The sequence below is a fragment of the Pinus tabuliformis genome, chromosome 7 (assembly GCF_031772625.1).
Source record: "Pinus tabuliformis cultivar Carrire ecotype Pingquan chromosome 7, CPIR1, whole genome shotgun sequence".
Taxonomy (NCBI): domain Eukaryota; kingdom Viridiplantae; phylum Streptophyta; class Pinopsida; order Pinales; family Pinaceae; genus Pinus; species Pinus tabuliformis.
Genome location: NC_142293.1, coordinates 1322882185 through 1322899809, shown reverse-complemented (window position 1 = coordinate 1322899809; position 17625 = coordinate 1322882185). Strand labels below are relative to the sequence as shown.

The window sequence follows — 17625 nt, the reverse complement described above, 5'->3', positions numbered from 1 at the left end:
TTTATTTCTACATTAACGAATTAGTTTTATATTAATGTCCTTATTTTTAAGACTTCTAAAATATTGTACATGGATTATAAAATATCTAAATTGAAGCAAGAGTGATAGAACCCTGAACAACGAATTTAAAAACAGTAAGATGAGGCTATGCCAAAAATGCCATGAAACAATGTCTAGATTTGAAAAAGGGGCATCTTATGGTGAAGTCAATAAAGAAAATACAATATTGATTTAAAAATGCCAAAAAGGGAAAAAATTAAATGCTTCTTTTTTCTCCTGCTCTTTTTTATTTTGGTTGGATATCTTATCTCTTGGAGGGGACTCCTGGGTGCTCCCCATAGGATCAGGGGATGTACTTGTTGAGAAACCAAGTATAGGGTAGATTAAAATTTGATTCCCCTTCTTGATAATTACTTGTGAATGTTATATGTTTTCTTATTACTTATTAGGTTCTCTTAATCAAGCAATTATACAATTGTTCAAAACAAAAGGATCACAGAGAGACAAAGAACACCAGAAATCAGGCTCCATGCCAGGGTAAAACCCCATAAGGGGGAAATCCAAAAATCCTTCTCTTATAGAATCAAATCAAAATGAGATATCCAAGACCATGACCAAGACCCAAAACTACCACCAAAATGTTAAGTCCAACCCTCCTCCAAATCCAGTCAAAGTCAACGATGGTCAAAGTTTCCAAATATGTCATCTTATTGAAATTTCCGGCCTGCAATAGTCACAGAAAAATTTGGTTCTTATCCTTCTTCTTCTTCTTGTAAATAGTCTCCTTCATCCTTTTCTCCACTAATTGTCAAAATCAAGGCCTTGACTAACAAGCTCTATCACTCCACTAGATTAGAGCACAACACTAGGAGGCATAAATTTGGACACCACCGCCTCTCAGGTACATACCCTACCTGGGTGTTCCCAAGGTATGACCTCATAGGACCAGTTCCTAATCCAAGAAAAATTACGTCCTCCGGACCATTCTTTACCAAGTCCATGTATCCAACTTAGGATGTTTATCCTAGTCAATGACTCAATCACAATACATGACTCAAGAATATTCGTCTTTGATGTTTATCCATACTAGTGCATTTACTAGGTTTATGGCTATTAGTCTTGGCCATAGTACACGACACATGGAGAATATGGTGTCCACCCTCACTCCCTCTCAAACAGGGAGGGAGGGAATGACCACAAGCCTAAGCTTGTCTCAAAAATACTCATTCTTGAAAAGGAACTTCATCAATGCATCGACTACCTGTTCTTCTATGGAGATCTGTTGTAGCTACTCAGCTCCTATCTGCATCATATTCTTGAATCATAAAGTATTTTGACCTTCCAGGTTCTTTGACAATCTTCATGCAACTTTGAATCCAACATATCATCAAGTAGTTCATCAAACACCTTATGGAGCCAAACTTTTCTACAACTGATTGCACTAGCCTTCACATATTCTTTCTTCGTATTGCAACAGAATTCTGCTTCAGACCCTTCCAAGAAATCATATCTACTCCCAATCATCAATAACATCTCCATTAGCATCAATGTTGTCAACCCAATCAATGTTTTCCTAAATTGAACCAATCACTCTTTCCAATTGAGGTAGATTAACTTCTTCTTTTATTTAACCCTTGTTTTTTATGCTGCCATCTAATTGACTTCTTTGATGCATACTTGAAACTGCTTTCTTCTTGTCCTCGTGCTTTGCTACATTCTTCCAATTCTTCCATCTGTTAGTCAAGCTTAGATAGATCTTGTCCTGACATGCAACCTTTATTAGAAGACTATGAAAGAACAAAAGGGCAAAGTACATCGAGAAAATAGTAACAATAATCATTAATGAAAGAAAGTGTAGAATACTTATCTCTTTGAGGAGAGTCAACTCCTTCTTAATCGTGGACCTTTTCATCAACCTTGTCCTCAAATCAGCATGATGTCATTCCTGTCATTTTCAAGAGCTAGGTTTTCTTTTTACAATGGAAACAATTAGTTAGGGTTTCTGTTCCCAGGGTTTTCTAATTCAAACATTTGCTAGGGTTTTCAAAATCTTCAAGATCTGCCATTTAAGAATTGTGAGTTCTACAAGCATGCTAGAAAGTTAGTTGCAAAACCCTACAGATGCTATAGTCAATCTTTCTATGAGAAGGATATCATTTCATTTAAAAACCTAGACTTCATATGCAAGGAAAGAATCTGAAATCTAGCATATCAATCATGATTTCTAATATATTTGTACAGACCCTATTATAGTACGTCACCATCTTTCAACAGATCATTAGCTTAATCTTTATGTCAATTCCTAGATGTGACTTTACCATGGCCTAGAAGACTTGGTATCATTTACAATATGATTGACATAGTTTATTTGATGCAAGTGAACATAATTTATACGTACCTCTTCAATTTTACCTTATTCGTCCTTGCAGAAATCTGACTTTTTCTTCAGTTGTCATGTATCAAATTTTTTCAACAGAGATTCCTTTCAGTCTTCGATTTCAGACAGGTCGGCTTCATGGAAAAAGTCACTCTTCTCTTATCTATAGGAAGACAGTAGGGGTAGTATGGCTACTTCACATATTTGTGCCTCAGAGATGTGCTTCAAATACTTCAGGTTCCTTGTCACGTCCTTGCTACAAGGAGATATAACACTGCTTCTTAAATTGATAATTGGGCTCCTCAATAGTTTAGATCCTTACCACAAAGTTTCTACCTTTAATTACGGAGGTGATCCACATAGTTTCGGTCTCTTTATCAGACTATATATCACAGGCTTTTGGTCAGCAAGATGACCTTCTAATGAACAAGAATATCATAGGTCTGATCTCTAAGAAGATTTTAACGAGGTCAACTTCAAATCTTCACATAAAACCTCAGAGCTTGTATATAATCACAGTTAAACAGAAATGTATAGAGACATATAATGCCATCGGCCTGCTATAACTTGTAAACTGTATCTGTAATTTGTAACTTACTTTCCCAAACAAACTCGCTTTAATCTTCAGAAACATATTTGGTTAGACAAGAATCATCATTATGGTAATTTTGGACTTGTTCATACTCTAAGATGAGAGAGCTCAGGCTGGCTTTTGAACTCGAACAATAATATCTGTCAGCTGCAACATTTTGGTTACTTGGACTGTACAGAGATCATGAAGACACTTGGTCTTTGATCCAGAATGAGGGCACAGTGATGCTCGGATTACCACATAGATATGTTGTCAGAGAGAACTTTGTTGTTAGAGAGAACTTTGTAAGTCGTTGTGTAATAGAAGGTTTGGATGCCATATACAGTAGATGTTTGTTTGGTGTCATCAGGGATGCTTGTTCCTGTAGCTCGCATTACAAAATATTAGTCTCCTTGTAACTCGCATTATTGGAGATAATGTCCCTCCTGTGGCTTGAATCATTGCAGAGTTAATAGTTTTCGTGGCACTGTTACTGTACACTTCTAAAACTCTTCGCATTGTCTTGGCATGCCTCAGTAACAACGAACTGTTATGCCTCAGAGATATACAATGAAATTTTCCTTTTGCTTGAGCGAGGATACTTAGATTTGTCCTTACGTACTTCTTTATGCTTTGTAGACTTCAGAGATATATAACTTGATTGATGTGTGTGTGCTCTTGGAAAAGAACAATTATATGCCTAGATTTCTGGTTCAGTCTTCGCATAAGGTTATGTAAGATGCCACAGGTAACTTGGACAAGTATCTCAGGTTCCATAAAGAAATTCTCATACCATGATGCTTCACATACCACAGTGTTTTTCACATGTTATATTGCTCTAAAGATTTTGCATACCAGAAAATAGATTTCAGAGGCTCAGATTACAGAGTGTTCTGCTCAGAATACCTTACTAGATCTCGTTCTTGAACAAGTAGATCTCGGATCATGAAGAATTATATTCAGAACAACCTTTCGGCGTAGATAACTCAACAAGGTGTCAACAGTATTGGCATTTCGGATAAACTAGCTCAGTGTAGACTTCACAGACTTTGATCAATAAGCAGAATCTCTTTCAAGTAGGATTCGGATTTCTCACAAAATGAAGTAGATTTTCTCGCTTTTTCGATCTTCCTTAGGAGTATTACATGACCTCAACACTTTTATGATCTTTTTCTCTGACTGCTTCCAGATTTAGTCCTGCTTAGGGTTTCCTTAACAGTGCTCCTGCCTTTATCATAGCTCTGATACCATGTTGAGAAACCAAGTATAGGGTAGATTAAAACTTGATTCCCCTTCTTGATAATTCCTTGTGAACGTTATCTGCTTTTTTATTACTTATTTTGTTCACTTCATCAAGCAGTTATATGAATGTTCAAAACAAAAGGATCACAAAGAGATAGAGAACACCAGAAATTAGGCTCCAAGCCAGGGCAAAACCCCACAAGGGGGAAAACCCAAAAATCCTCTTATAGAATCAGATAAAAATGAGATATCCAAGACTAAGACCAAGAGCCAAAACTGCCACCAAAATGTTAAGTCCAACCCTCCTCCAAGTTACCTCCAAATCTAGTCAGAGTCAACGATGGTCAAAGTGTCCAAATCTGTCATCTTCCTGAAATTTCGGGCCTGCAATAGTCTCAGAAAAATTCGGTTCTTATCCTTCTTTGTCATGCAAATAGTCTCCTTCTTCAGCCTTTTCTCCACTAATTAGTTGCAGAAGATATGTATAATGATAATGAGTGAGTGTCCTTCAAAGTGATTGAACTGTCCTTTATATATATCTGTCCAGGAGGTCGAATAGGTGGCTCTTGGAGGCCCAGGCTGACTTGTTTCCAAGGAGGGCCGACTTGACAACTTTGGTGGACTTTGACTCTATAAAAAAATATTTTACTTTTCTTACAAAAAGTCCAAATGGGACTTGACTCAAAAACATTTTCTTTGACTCAATAATTTCTTTTTGACTCTTATAAGCATGAAGAACCTGCTTTGACCAAAAATAAAATAATAATGAATATGATAAATATGATAAAAATTACATTTTATTATATTATGAAGACTGACTCTAGTTACGTTTTTCAATAGCACTGGCACCCCTTTCCATAGGAGATGTCACTAGGATTCCCTTTGCATGCCCCCCCTTGGACAAGTCTTTTGGAGAGGAGATGGATGGGGTATGTCCCCTAGCTGTCCCCTATGATTGGGGACGTCCATGATGTGTACTCCCCAATCTGCGAACTTTTGGAAATGTAAAGCATGGTGACATGCCCCAAACCCCTGGTGACATGTCCTTTGTAAAGAACTGCTTTAAGCATACATGCTATGACCCATGGTGCCATTGATTATTTTTGGCACTAAAGGACATTAACATAGTTCATTTTATTTCTATGTCATAGAATTAATTTTATATCAATGTCTTGTAATTCTGCTAAGTTTGGTGATTTTGTCTTGGTTTATTCATAAATTTTTTAAAATTTCCTTATTATGTGGTTGCCATCACCGAGAAACAACATTTTGATTGTTTGTCGTTTTTGAACATCTTAGCTGCATTTCATATTTTTAGTTTTATTATGGAAAACTATTGAGCAAAGCTTTTTTGTACTTTGATACTCATTTAAATCCATTCATTTGAAAAGGTGAGAGATGAACTGGAACATCTTCTAGATGATGATGGCGACATGGCTGATTTGTATTTGACTCGGAAGTATCTCCAAAGTCAACAATGGGAAGCTTCAATAACAGCTGGAAGACAAAGTGCTCTAGCTATTACACCTTTTTTGTCTCACCTAAATTCTCGTCAATTGAGCACTTCTAGCTTTGTTACTAGTGTTGCTGGAGATGAAAATGATGTTGAAGATATTGAGATGCTGCTAGAGGCCTATTTCATGCAAGTTGATGGAACTCGCAACAAGATATTGTCGGTAAGTATTTTTCCTTTTTCCATCCCAAAATACCGTTAGTAGATTGTTAAGAACTTTGTATTTTCTTGTGCATGTGTGCGGAAGTGTTTTGTGACTAGTATGTAAGCACTGTATCCCTACCAGACAGAATGCTTCTTTATAGTGGTTCATTTATCCTCGATATTTTTCCATTTTGTTTGCTTTGTAAAATTATCTTTCTTAGTTCTTTGTTGCATTTGCAATTTGATTAGAGTTGTATGAAAGCAGGAGCCTGGAAGATACAAGGCAACTTGTTGGTTTTGTAAATTAGACTTTAACTGTAAGAGTTGAAGGGCTTTATCTAAGGAATGTTTGCATGTTCCTCATTAGTTGCAGAGAACAATGGAATGAGAAATAACATTTTAGTGCTTGTAAGAAATTGGGGCAATGATATATTAGGAAATATGGAAAGAATATATAATCGAATTTTAAAATGGGCAGGTCCTTGTTTATATGACTGAGGTTGAGAAGCATGTCTCATGATAAACATTGACCCTGTAAATTAGACCTTCTTGTATGGAGGGAAAGTGGTTTGGATCTTCTATCCCCTATAAGGATTCTTGATAATTCTCTTTGGTTTTATTCAAAGAATTCACCTTGGTTTTAGTGAGGTGAGCTCCTGATTCTTATTGTCACAAATTTAAATCTAAAGAGTCTTGCTACTTATACAATTCCTTTTTTATGGAGGATAAAAGGGCATTGAGAAATATAATAGAGATAAAAAGGATTGTGTAAAATAACCACCATACAATTGTGGGCGTCTATAAGATGTTCCTCAAATGGTTTATGTGCAACCCAAGGAATGCATTTGGCATCTATATAACCAGAAACAAGAAACATGCAACAGAATGAGATATGAAACATACAAGAAATGGTTACCCTGTGTTAAAGAAAGTAAGAAATTACTATATCCACCATATTGTGGAGGTGAGTGTCAGTTTGGCTACCAGATATGACAGTCTTGATTTCACTGTAGACCACTAGAACCCAAGATCCTCGATTGCTTTTGGTGAGATCATTTGCAAAGTGGGAAAGGGTGCTTCCAATGAAGTAGCCTCAGGAAGAATGCTCTCTTAAGGTTTTGTGGGGGGAGGGAGGGGGGTAGGTTGGCTGGGGGGGAGGGATGGTGCGCTGCTCGTTTGCTTCTTTTGGTGCAACTATTTGAGACATCCTTTTATGCCCCTCATATCTAGTTTTGCAAGTCAAGAATTTCAAGATAGAAAGGACTGTTTTCAAGAAACGATCACATTGATAGAGTTTGCTCCTGGTTCCTTGGAGCTGTTTTGATGGATTGGGGGTACACACTCTCTTTCTTTGCTTGGAGATCCTACTTCTTGGGTGAATGGTTGTTTTGATCTGGAGAGGACTCACTCTTCTTGGTGGATGGTCATGGTTGTGGATGCTACTTTCATTTCCTTCGGATCACTCTTTTAAGTATGGATGCTTGCTATTTCATGTATGATCTTCTTCTTGGAGCATCCTAGTGACTATGATGTCTCATGTTGTATGAGGTTCCACATAGTGATTGTCTTCACTTTGATGAAGTTTGCTCCTGGTTCCTTGGAGCTGTTTGGATGGATATGGTGTTCACATTGTCTTTCTTTGCTTGGAGATGTTACTTCCCCATTGAGTGGGTGTTTTGGGTTGGAGAGGACTCACTCTTCTTAGTGGATGGTCATGGTTGATGGTCTTCTCATGTTTGTGGATTCTACTTTTATGCCTTTGGATCATTCCCTTTACATATGGATTCTTGCTATTTCATGTGGTGACTATATATGATGGTGTTAATAGTTATATTTGTTGGTATGTCATTGGGTGGGGAGGAGGGGGGTGAGGTTCTACATGGCCCTTTTCTCTTGAGTTAGAAAGAGGGGTACTACATATTTCCTTGGTGATCTAGCCTTTTCCTAACGTTGGATGATGTATTTGAGGTATTAGTCCATTGATGGTGGTGTGACTTTAGGTTCAAGCCTAGGTAGAGCTTATATTTTGTTGTTATCATGGTGGGGCTTTACTAGGAGGCATAACTTTTTGTTGAGATTTCTAGAACACACAAGCTAGAAACAATTTTTCTTCAACATATAACTACTTCAAATGATTAGTTGGCATTAGTTCCATATTGCATTGAATCAATATCATTAAGCAGTTATACGAAAGAACATATCAACCAATAAACCATGAAAGAGCAGTATAAAATAACCATGAATCCATGAGAAAAGAGACAGAAATAGGCGCTAGGGCAAAACCCACAAGGGGAAAACCCATAAATCTTTTCTTATGCGAGAAAGGGAGTTCAATTCATCATTACAACATAAATCATATCAAGATAATAGCGAAGCCAATAACCAAGAACAACATCAAGTGCCAAGCCAAGATCCAATCCCTCCTTCAGATTTTCGGCCTCCTCTTTATGCTCCCAACTTCACTGGATCAAAGATAGACAAGACAAAATGTGACGTGCCAAATGATGGGAGGAAACCTCTCCTTTATATAGACTTCCAAGGGGGTCAAATGGGTACCTCTTTGGGGCGCAACCGACTTAAAGTAACATGAAGCCGACTTGTAGAATTTGGAGGCAAAAATAAAAACAAAATTTTTCAATTTTCTTCATGATGAAAATACTGGCCATGGCTACCATATTTTCCAACACTTCCTCTTAACTAGGGAGGTACTTTTTATTCTCTCTCAAGATCAGTCTTCCCGACCAATCATAGGCCTCACAGCCCACAACCTAAGGAAGAGATCACAAATACAATTTTCTCTCTCTTTATTCGGCTCACAGCCTAAGTGAAAGATCATCAGTCTCACCATAGGGAAAGATAGCATCAAACATGCCCCATCAATCAATAGCGTTCATGAGGCCATATATACATAGGGTCCATCTCTCTAACCAATCCATATGTCTCACGATACACAGCCTAAGGGAGGAGTCACCATCTCAATGCATCTCTTCGACCACAAGGTCTCACAGCACACTCCCTAAGGGACAAATCACCATTAATGCATCTCCTCAACCACAAGGCCTCACAACACACAACCTAAAGGAGGAATCACCATCAATGCATCTCCCCAACCGCAAGGTCTCGTGACACACAACCTATGGGAGGAATCATATGCATAGGGTACATCTCCCTGACCATAAACAAGGTCTCATGGCCCATAGCCTAAGGGAGGAATCTCTATCTCAATCCTCGCCCACAATCAAGGTCTCACAACCCACAACCTGTGGGAGAGGTCATAAACTCTGTGCTTGAGAACCAAGCTCCTCGACCAGACTCACTGGTCTCCCGACCCACAGCTTAAGGGAGTGACCGTGTCCCCGACCAATCCGTAGGTCTCCTGGCACACAACATTAGGAAGATTCATGATGCTATATAATCAATGCTTCCTCTCCAACAAGATTCTCAACCATTTCAATCTTCTCACATAATCATCAACAACTAGCTCAACAACAGAAAAATAGCCATGGTGGAACAACATTTAACTATTCATTCGACTTCAGTGGGGGCTTCTCACAGAAGCAAATATCAACAACCTGCTCATTAGTAGAAAAGTGTGCCATAGTTGAATCCAACAGACAATGAGTGGCTTTTCACAGAGGCAAATATCATCATCTTGGTTATCAACAAAAAAGTCGAATCCAACAGACAATAAGTGGGCTTCTAACAAAAGCAAGCATCAACAACTATGGTCGATTCAACAAACAACAAGTGGCTTCTCACAGAAGCAGGCATTAGCAATAATATTAGCAACAATGGTTGAATCCATCAGACAGCAAGTGGCTTCTCACAGAATCAAGCAACTTGCACATCGACAAGCATGTATACCATGATCAATTTCAACACAAGATCCAATAGATCAACAAACAACTTCCAAAGCTAAACCACTTAAATCAACTACATTTCCAACTTCAATCGTGTTGCATGCAGTAGGAACATCCATGTTATTCTAGACCAACACAACTCCCAGAATATATCCGTCTAGATAGAGTCAATGTTAAAGAGTGCAACTAACTAGGGGCCAATTCCACCTCTTGGAAGCCCCTCCTTTGATGGCTCATGACAGACAATAAGTGGGCTTCTAACAAAAGCAAGCATCAACAACAATGGTCGATTCAACAAACAACAAGTGGCTTCTCACAGAAGCAGGCATTAGCAATAATATTAGCAACAATGGTTGAATCCATCAGACAGCAAGTGGCTTCTCACAAAATCAAGCAACTTGCACATCGACAAGCATGTATACCATGATCAATTTCAACACAAGATCCAATAGATCAACAAACAACTTCCGAAGCTAAACCACTTCACAAATCAACTACATTTCCAACTTCTATCGTGTTGCATGCAGTAGGAACATCCATGTTATTCTAGACCAACACAACTCCCAGAATATATCCAGTCTAGATAGAGTCAATGTTAAAGAGTGCAACTAATTAGGGGCCAATTCCACCTCTTGGAAGCCCCTCCTTTGATGGCTCATGACACCCTTGGATCACCCTTAATGGCATCTCCCTTCACCTTGAAAATCATGATTTTTTCACACTTACAAATCACTCTTTTTCAAGTTGGTCTCATCTCGGTCAAGAGATATGACCCTTGGCCCCCACGCTGACGACTATAAATACACCATATGGTCACCTCATTTTCGCATCTCATCATCACACGCAAATATCTTTCTTGTAATTGGTTCGTTCACTTTTGAAGCAGCTTTATCTCTCTCACGTGTGAAGGGTTTATGGCAACTTTGGTTTCTCTGTGTTGACTTTCTTGCAACTGAATTTGACGAATGTTGACTAAGAGGTTTTTGGCATCTTCTTTCTGCGATTTTTGTGGGATATTTTTTATTTGGGCAGACTGCATCTTTTGGCATAGGATTTGGGGTTTTCTGGGAAGTTTGACCTGCATTGACTGCAAACTGTGACTGCCACTTTGACTGCAGGCTGATTGGTGGTTTCTCTCTCCTTTGAAAACAAAATTTTGGGACTGTTTTGACCCTCCTTTGATCATTTTGGGAGGCCACATTGATTGGCTATTTGACCGAATTATTTGAAGGTTGTTTGACTGGACTTTGACCAAGGTTGGCTGGTTAGGGCACATTAACTGTTGCTATCTACTTCAGAAATTGCAAACTTGGAACAAGATTATTGTTGATCAATTTTTGGCTTCTTGTTATCATCATTGTACTAAATTGAATCTTCTCTCTCTGTTGAACATTTGATATAAATCAATAAGAAGGATTGGTTGGGTTTTCCCCCTTGTGGGGTTTTGCACTGGCATTAGGGTAAATCTCTGTGTTCATTGCATTGGCTTGTCTTCTTGTGCATTATTGATCATGTTCTATCTACAATTACTCTCAATGGTTATCTAAAGTGAATGCTAATTGATTGCTACGAAAGTTTACATTGATTGCTATTGAAATCTGAAGTGGAACTATTATTGGGCTAATATGACATTGAAGTAATTGTTGCAAGCATAAAACATGCCATAAAAATCACCATGGTATCAGAGCTAAGGTGAAGACAAGCCCAAGGAAGAAGTAAGCAATCATTGTTGGAATACTCGCTGCTATTGGACATGCACTGTTGGGACAAGTCTCCATGGATGCTACCTCTTATTTCAAGACAAAGGATATCAATGACAAATCAGATTATCATGCTTGCAAGATGACACTTGATTTGACCTTGGAGGAGTTGAAATATGTAACTAGGTTTGGTCTTCATAAATGTATTTGAGTCACAATGAAATGTATTTACTAAAAGAATGAAGAAAATATTTTTATTATCATTATTATGACTTATTAAAGCATGGGTTTCATGCTTGGGTCATATTGGTTTAGGTCAAAGTCCCCATTGAGGACTTCTAGGATTTATTTTGAGTCATTAGAGTCACTGTCCATTAAAAGAGACCCTTCTTGGGCTTTTAAATCATGTAAAAAGAATTAATATTGAGTCAAATATACTATTTGTCCCCTCCACACCAAGTTGGCCTCAAAGAGATCAAGTCGGCTTCAAGAAGAACAATTCGACCTCACTGGAAAGCTATATATGGAAGGCAGTTCGAATTCATTTGGACAATCAACTCTCTCTCTCATAAGTTCGATATCCAGAAGCAAGAAGCTAGGAACTGTGAAGTTGGAAAAGATCTGGAAAGAGGTTGGAAAAGGGTGCGAAGTTTGGAGGGAAGAAAGAAGACATCAAGATCAAAATTTTGGGCCATCTATCTCTCAGTCAAGTGAAGTATCTAAGGATTGAAGTTTTCCTTTGTCTAGTTGAAGCTGCTGCTGTTTCTAGTCGCTGGGTCGAAGCTGCTACTACAAGTTGCTGCTACTAGGTCGAAGTTGCTATTGAAGTGTTATCATCTGCAAGAAGGATTGAGGGCTGACTTGGTGTGGAGGAAGTCTTTGTCTAGGTCAAGAGTCTTGGAATATCTCGAGAAACTATTGAAGGAAGAAACCCCTAAATAGGGGTTTCGCCTTGACTGTTTGCCTACATTTGTTGTCCTTGTGCTATTGTTTTGGTAATTTCTTGATGAACTAAAAGATAAAAGAAGAACATAAACATAAAAGAATCACAAGTAATTATCTATATAAGAAAATCTTTCTACCTTTTTGATTTTCTAACATGGTATCAGAGTTAAGGTGAAGAAGAAAAAAGGAAGTTTTGAGAAACTACTGAAAGGAGCCTAAAGGACTGAACAAGGGATCATGTAAGGAGCTCTTATAAGGGAAGAAGCTCACTATCTTCATGGACAATGTCTAACACAATAAAGAGTGAGAACAAATTGGAAGGAGCATCAAATTAAAGGGCATGGAAGAAGAGAATTGACGTCATTCTTGAAAAGAACAAGGTCTTGGATTTGGCTAAAGGAAAGGTGAAGAAACCTACCAAAGAATCCTGTGTTGTAGATAAAGTGAAGTTTAGAGAGTCAAAAATATTGGCTATGACGCTAATGGTAGAAAGCATAAAGGACAATCTTGTCCCATACATTTCCAATAAAGACCATGCTCAAGAAATGTATGAAGCCTTATCAAAATTGTTCGCTATCAAGAACATTAGTCAAGTAGTAAGTCTGAAGAATGAATTAAGAACTACAAAAATGACAAAGGATGACACTGTGGCTTCCTTCTTTGTAAGGATATCTAGAATTAGAGATGAACTTCAAGCCATAGATGAAATTGTACCGGAGAAAGAACTAGTGATTACTGCATTATTGGGACTACCACCTACTTGGAGTTATTTTGCTTCAGGTCTCAACAGTTGGAAAGAAGCTCCTGCCTTTAAGCAATTATGGAATGCTTGTAGCCAAGAAGAAATGAGAATCTTAATAGTATCCAACAATGAAGAAGAAAATGTTTTAAATGCATACTCCTCTTCTCACAAAAAAGGGAAACTTCAAGAAGTCAAAAGGGCCAAGAAGGAAGGTCGATATGTCCAAGATAGAATGCTACCAATGTCACAAGATGGGTCACTATAGAAGTGGCTGTCTTGAGAATCCGAAGAACAAGAAAGAAATAGAGACCAAGCTAATCTTGTTGAAGAAGGATCTCCAAAGAAGAATAAACCCGAAGAACTGGATATAAGGGACTTACACTACTAAGTCCTTTGACTTAAGCCTTACTTATTTCATTGTGTGATTTCTAGTATTTGTAGGTTTAACATATTTTGGAAAAACATTTTTGATTTGTTTTTATAAGGTTATAGGTATCCCTCAAGCTTGGAGGGAGCCCTCATCAATCTCCAAAGATAAGTATCCTATTACCCTTTTTTTAGTTCTTACATATCTAGTTTTGCTTGCGTTAAATACTAATCACATTGCTATTCATATTTTTCTAGTTTAGGAAAAGCTTGCTATACTCAAGGAACATGGAGGAAGGCTTCACAAAATAAAGCATTGGAATTACAAGGTTTGTTAAGAAACAAAGGAAAAGCTTGCTGAATACTCAAGGAACATGGAAGAAGGCTTCACACGACAAAGCATTGGAATTACAAGGTTTGTTAAGAAACAAAGTTATGTCTTAAACTATAAGTTTTTGCTCTCTTCATGATATTCATTCCTAATAAACTATTACCAACATTTTGTGTCTAGCTGTCTTGAATCATAAAGATTCTTGATTGGGTGATTCATTATTAGATAAATCTACCCTCATATCTTTGATTACCCTTGTGGAAGCCTACAAAGGTTCTTTGTGAAAACCCTAACTTAAGGGTATGTCGATGGTAATATGTGAATCCCTAGCCTACTTAGTGTTATTGATGAAGTCTAAAGAAAATGTTTGATACTTTGATGATGTGATGTTTGGAGTTTTGATATGGTTATGAAAACCCTAACCTGTTAGGGTTGAATGGTGATATTTGAAATCCCAAACCTTTGAAGTATTGATAAATTAGGGTTTTCTATGTTTTGTGTTGAAACCTAAGATCATTAGGGTTTGGTAGGGTCTATAAGCAAAGACGCTTATTTTAAATAATGTCCTACGAATGAAATCCTAGGTATATGTGTGTTTGTTCGATTAAAACCCTAGTCTGATCAAGTTTGTAATATTTGTAACTTTAATATATTGATACTTGTGTCATTGGGTTTGACTAACACATGTTATGATATGCTTGTGCATGATGATGGAATCCTAGATGTATGTGTTGAGCTAATTGTTGATGGTCATGACTCCTAGGGTTTGGAACTAAGCCCTAGTCGAAGTTTGATTACCTAGGATGATTGTAGTTGTGAACTCTAGGGTTTTGTAACCAAACCTTAGCAGAAGTCCAATTCTCTAACATGTGATGACTAGTATGATAATCTGAGATTTATGAAAGATCGTTGAAATCTGAATTCGAGCTGTGATTGGTTTTAATCTTTGAAGCTTAATGGCTCATGTATGAAATCTAGGATCTTGCACTAAATCCTAGTGGAAGTCGAACATATGAGTTCTAAAGTTGTTAGATGCATTGTAAAACTATATTTATTTTACTTCTAGGGTTTGCAATATTTTGTAGTAGGGTATGTCATACCTCTAGAAGAAATATTGAAGCCTTAGATATAATGAAGGTTGTTATTTTTATTAAGGTACTCGAATTCTTGATGATGAAATCTAGGGTTTATGACAAAATCCTAGCATGTAGTTGAAGTATAAAAGTATGTGTTTCTTGTTTGTGGACCTAACTAAGTTTAGGTATTTGATATATAAAGTCTAATGCCTCCATTGTTAACTTCATGCTTCTATAGATTTGGTTGTACTTGTTATCTAAGTTGTGTAGGTACATAATCTTCAAAATGGTGAAGATGTTCGTAAGTAAAGTTGATATGATAAACATGATGAAGAAAAGTGATATGAATGATGATGGTCATGATAACTCTGATAAGAAGGATGGAAGCCATGAAAAATTCTCCGATGTCATAGAAAAGAAGTGGAGCTCCCTAATTTGAGAGGGAGCTTGGATGAAAGGAATCTCCCTAGTTAAGAGGGAGGTCATATCATAGTCATGATGGACACCTTGAAAGAAGAAATTGGAGAATGTATTTTGAGGGGTTGCTGAGATAAGAAAAGCCAGATCTATTTGTAGAATATGTTGTTGCATGTGAAGTAGGAAAGGAAGATGTATGATTAAGGAATCTTCTGTCAAGATTCGTTTGGAGGTCCTACTATGATAAACTAAGAAGCAACATCAGTTGTCTGGAAAACCTTGGAGGTTTGTATTTACTTATGTACATTTGAAAGTTTGTTACTGATTGGGGTTGTGTTTGTACAGGCAAATCTCTCAGAGGTTTGATAGCATATTGGTTACACGAGAGAGATTTGTTACCGATTTGTTTGATCGGGGAGGATTTGTTATCGATTGGAATAATCGGGAGTGTTGAGACTTTGTGTGTAAGACACATTGCCTAGGAGGACCTCTGGCCGGCACAATGTGTTGATGTCTAGTTCCCGAAGTAGGGAGGGTGGCGTTGGTCATAGAGCTCTGACCTCGAATATGCACCTAGATCCCTGGGTTGATGGTTAACAAGTAAGCCTGATGGTACCTAGAGAGGCTGAAAGCTTTAGTCCATCTTAGTCCCACCTGGATAGATTGCCTTGGTCAGGAATCTAGTCCATGGCATCGTGAGTGCCTAAACTGTTGAAGACCTTAGATAGATTGCCCTAGTCAGGGATCTAGTCCATGGCATTGCAGTGCCTAAAATTCTTCATGGTTCACGTGTTTTGAGATCTTCCTTGTACTTGTACTTATGAATACCTCCCTAGTTAAGAGGGAGTGTTGAAATATGTAACTAGGTTCGGTCTTCATAAATGTATTTGAGTCACAATGAAATGTATTTATTAAAAGAATGAAGAAAATATTATTATTATTATTATTATGACTTATCAAATCATGTGTTTCATGCTTCGGTCATCTTGTTTTAGGTCAAAGTCCCCATTGAGGACTTCTAGAATTTATTTTGAGTCACTAGAGTCGTTGTCCATTAAAAGGGACCCTTCTTGGGCTTTTGAATCATGTAAAAAGAATTAATATTGAGTCAAATATAATATTTGTCCCCTCCACACCAAGTCGGCCTTAAAGATATCAAGTCGACTTCAAGAAGAACAATTCGACCTCATTGGAAGGCTATATATACAAGGTAGTTCAAATTCATTTGGACAATCAACTCTCTCTCACATAAGTTCGATATCCAAAAGCAAAAAGCTGGGAAGTGCAAAGTTGGAAAAGAGCTGGAAAGAGGCTGGAAAAGGGTGCGGAATTTGGAGGGAAGAAAGAAGACATCAAGATCGAAATTTTGGGCCATCTATCTCTCAAGTGAAGTATCTAAGGAGATTGAAGTTTTCCTTTGTCTAGTTGAAGCTGCTGCTGCTGGGTTGAATCTGCTACTACAAGTTGCTGCTGCTGCTGGGTTGAATCTGCTACTACAAGTTGCTGCTGCTGCTGGGTTGAATCTGCTACTACAAGTTGCTGCTGCTGCTGGGTTGAATCTGCTACTACAAGTTGCTGCTGCTAGGTCGAAGTTGCTATTGAAGGGTTATCATTTGCAAGAAGGATTGAGGGTTGACTTTGTGTGGAGGAAGTCTTTGTTCAGGTCAAGAGTGTTGGAATATCTCGAGAAACTATTGAAGGAAGAATTGTTGACTGGGTTTTCCCCTAGATATGACTGGGTTTTCGCCTAGATATGATTGGGTTTTCCCGGGTTGTCGGCCTACATCTGTTGTCCTTGTGCTATTTTTTTGGTAATTGCTTGATGAACTAAAAGATAAAAGAACATAAAGATAAAAGAATCACAAGTAATTATCTATATAAGAAATTCTTTCTTTCTTTCTGATTTTCTAACAGGAGGAACATGAAGTGTTGAATTATGTGCAGGGGAAAGTAGTCGAGCCCCCTTCAAATGCACCTGCTACTGCTAGAACGAAGTATAGAAAATGTGAAGTCAAAGCTAAGAAAATCTTAGTTGACTCCATTCATAAGCATTTAATCTCTTATATTTTTGGTTCGGGAACTTCCAAGGAAATGTATGATAAGTTGATAGAGATGTTCAAAGTCAACAATGCAAATCAAATCCTCTTCCTCAAGAACAAGTTGAGGGATATCAAGATGGACAAAGGGGAATCTATACAAGCTTATGTAATGAGAATAACTCAAGTGAATAATGATTTGCTATCTATTGGAGAAGTTACTGATGACAGGGAACTCACCCTTATTGCACTTGGAGGCCTTACAAGGCTGTGGGAAACATTTATCACCACCATTCTTAATAATG

General features: G+C 37.7%; 1 protein-coding gene across 2 annotated transcripts in view; it reads left to right on the top strand.

Moving 5' to 3' along the window:
- Positions 1-17625, top strand: part of LOC149252447 (magnesium transporter MRS2-4-like) — a 121647-nt gene that overhangs the window by 65540 nt on the left and 38482 nt on the right. For both annotated transcript variants that reach the window (XM_089459695.1, XM_089459696.1), the window contains exon 3: positions 5582-5866. In XM_089459695.1, the coding sequence (XP_089315821.1) occupies positions 5582-5866 (285 nt within the window). The remainder of the gene's footprint in view (positions 1-5581; positions 5867-17625) is intronic.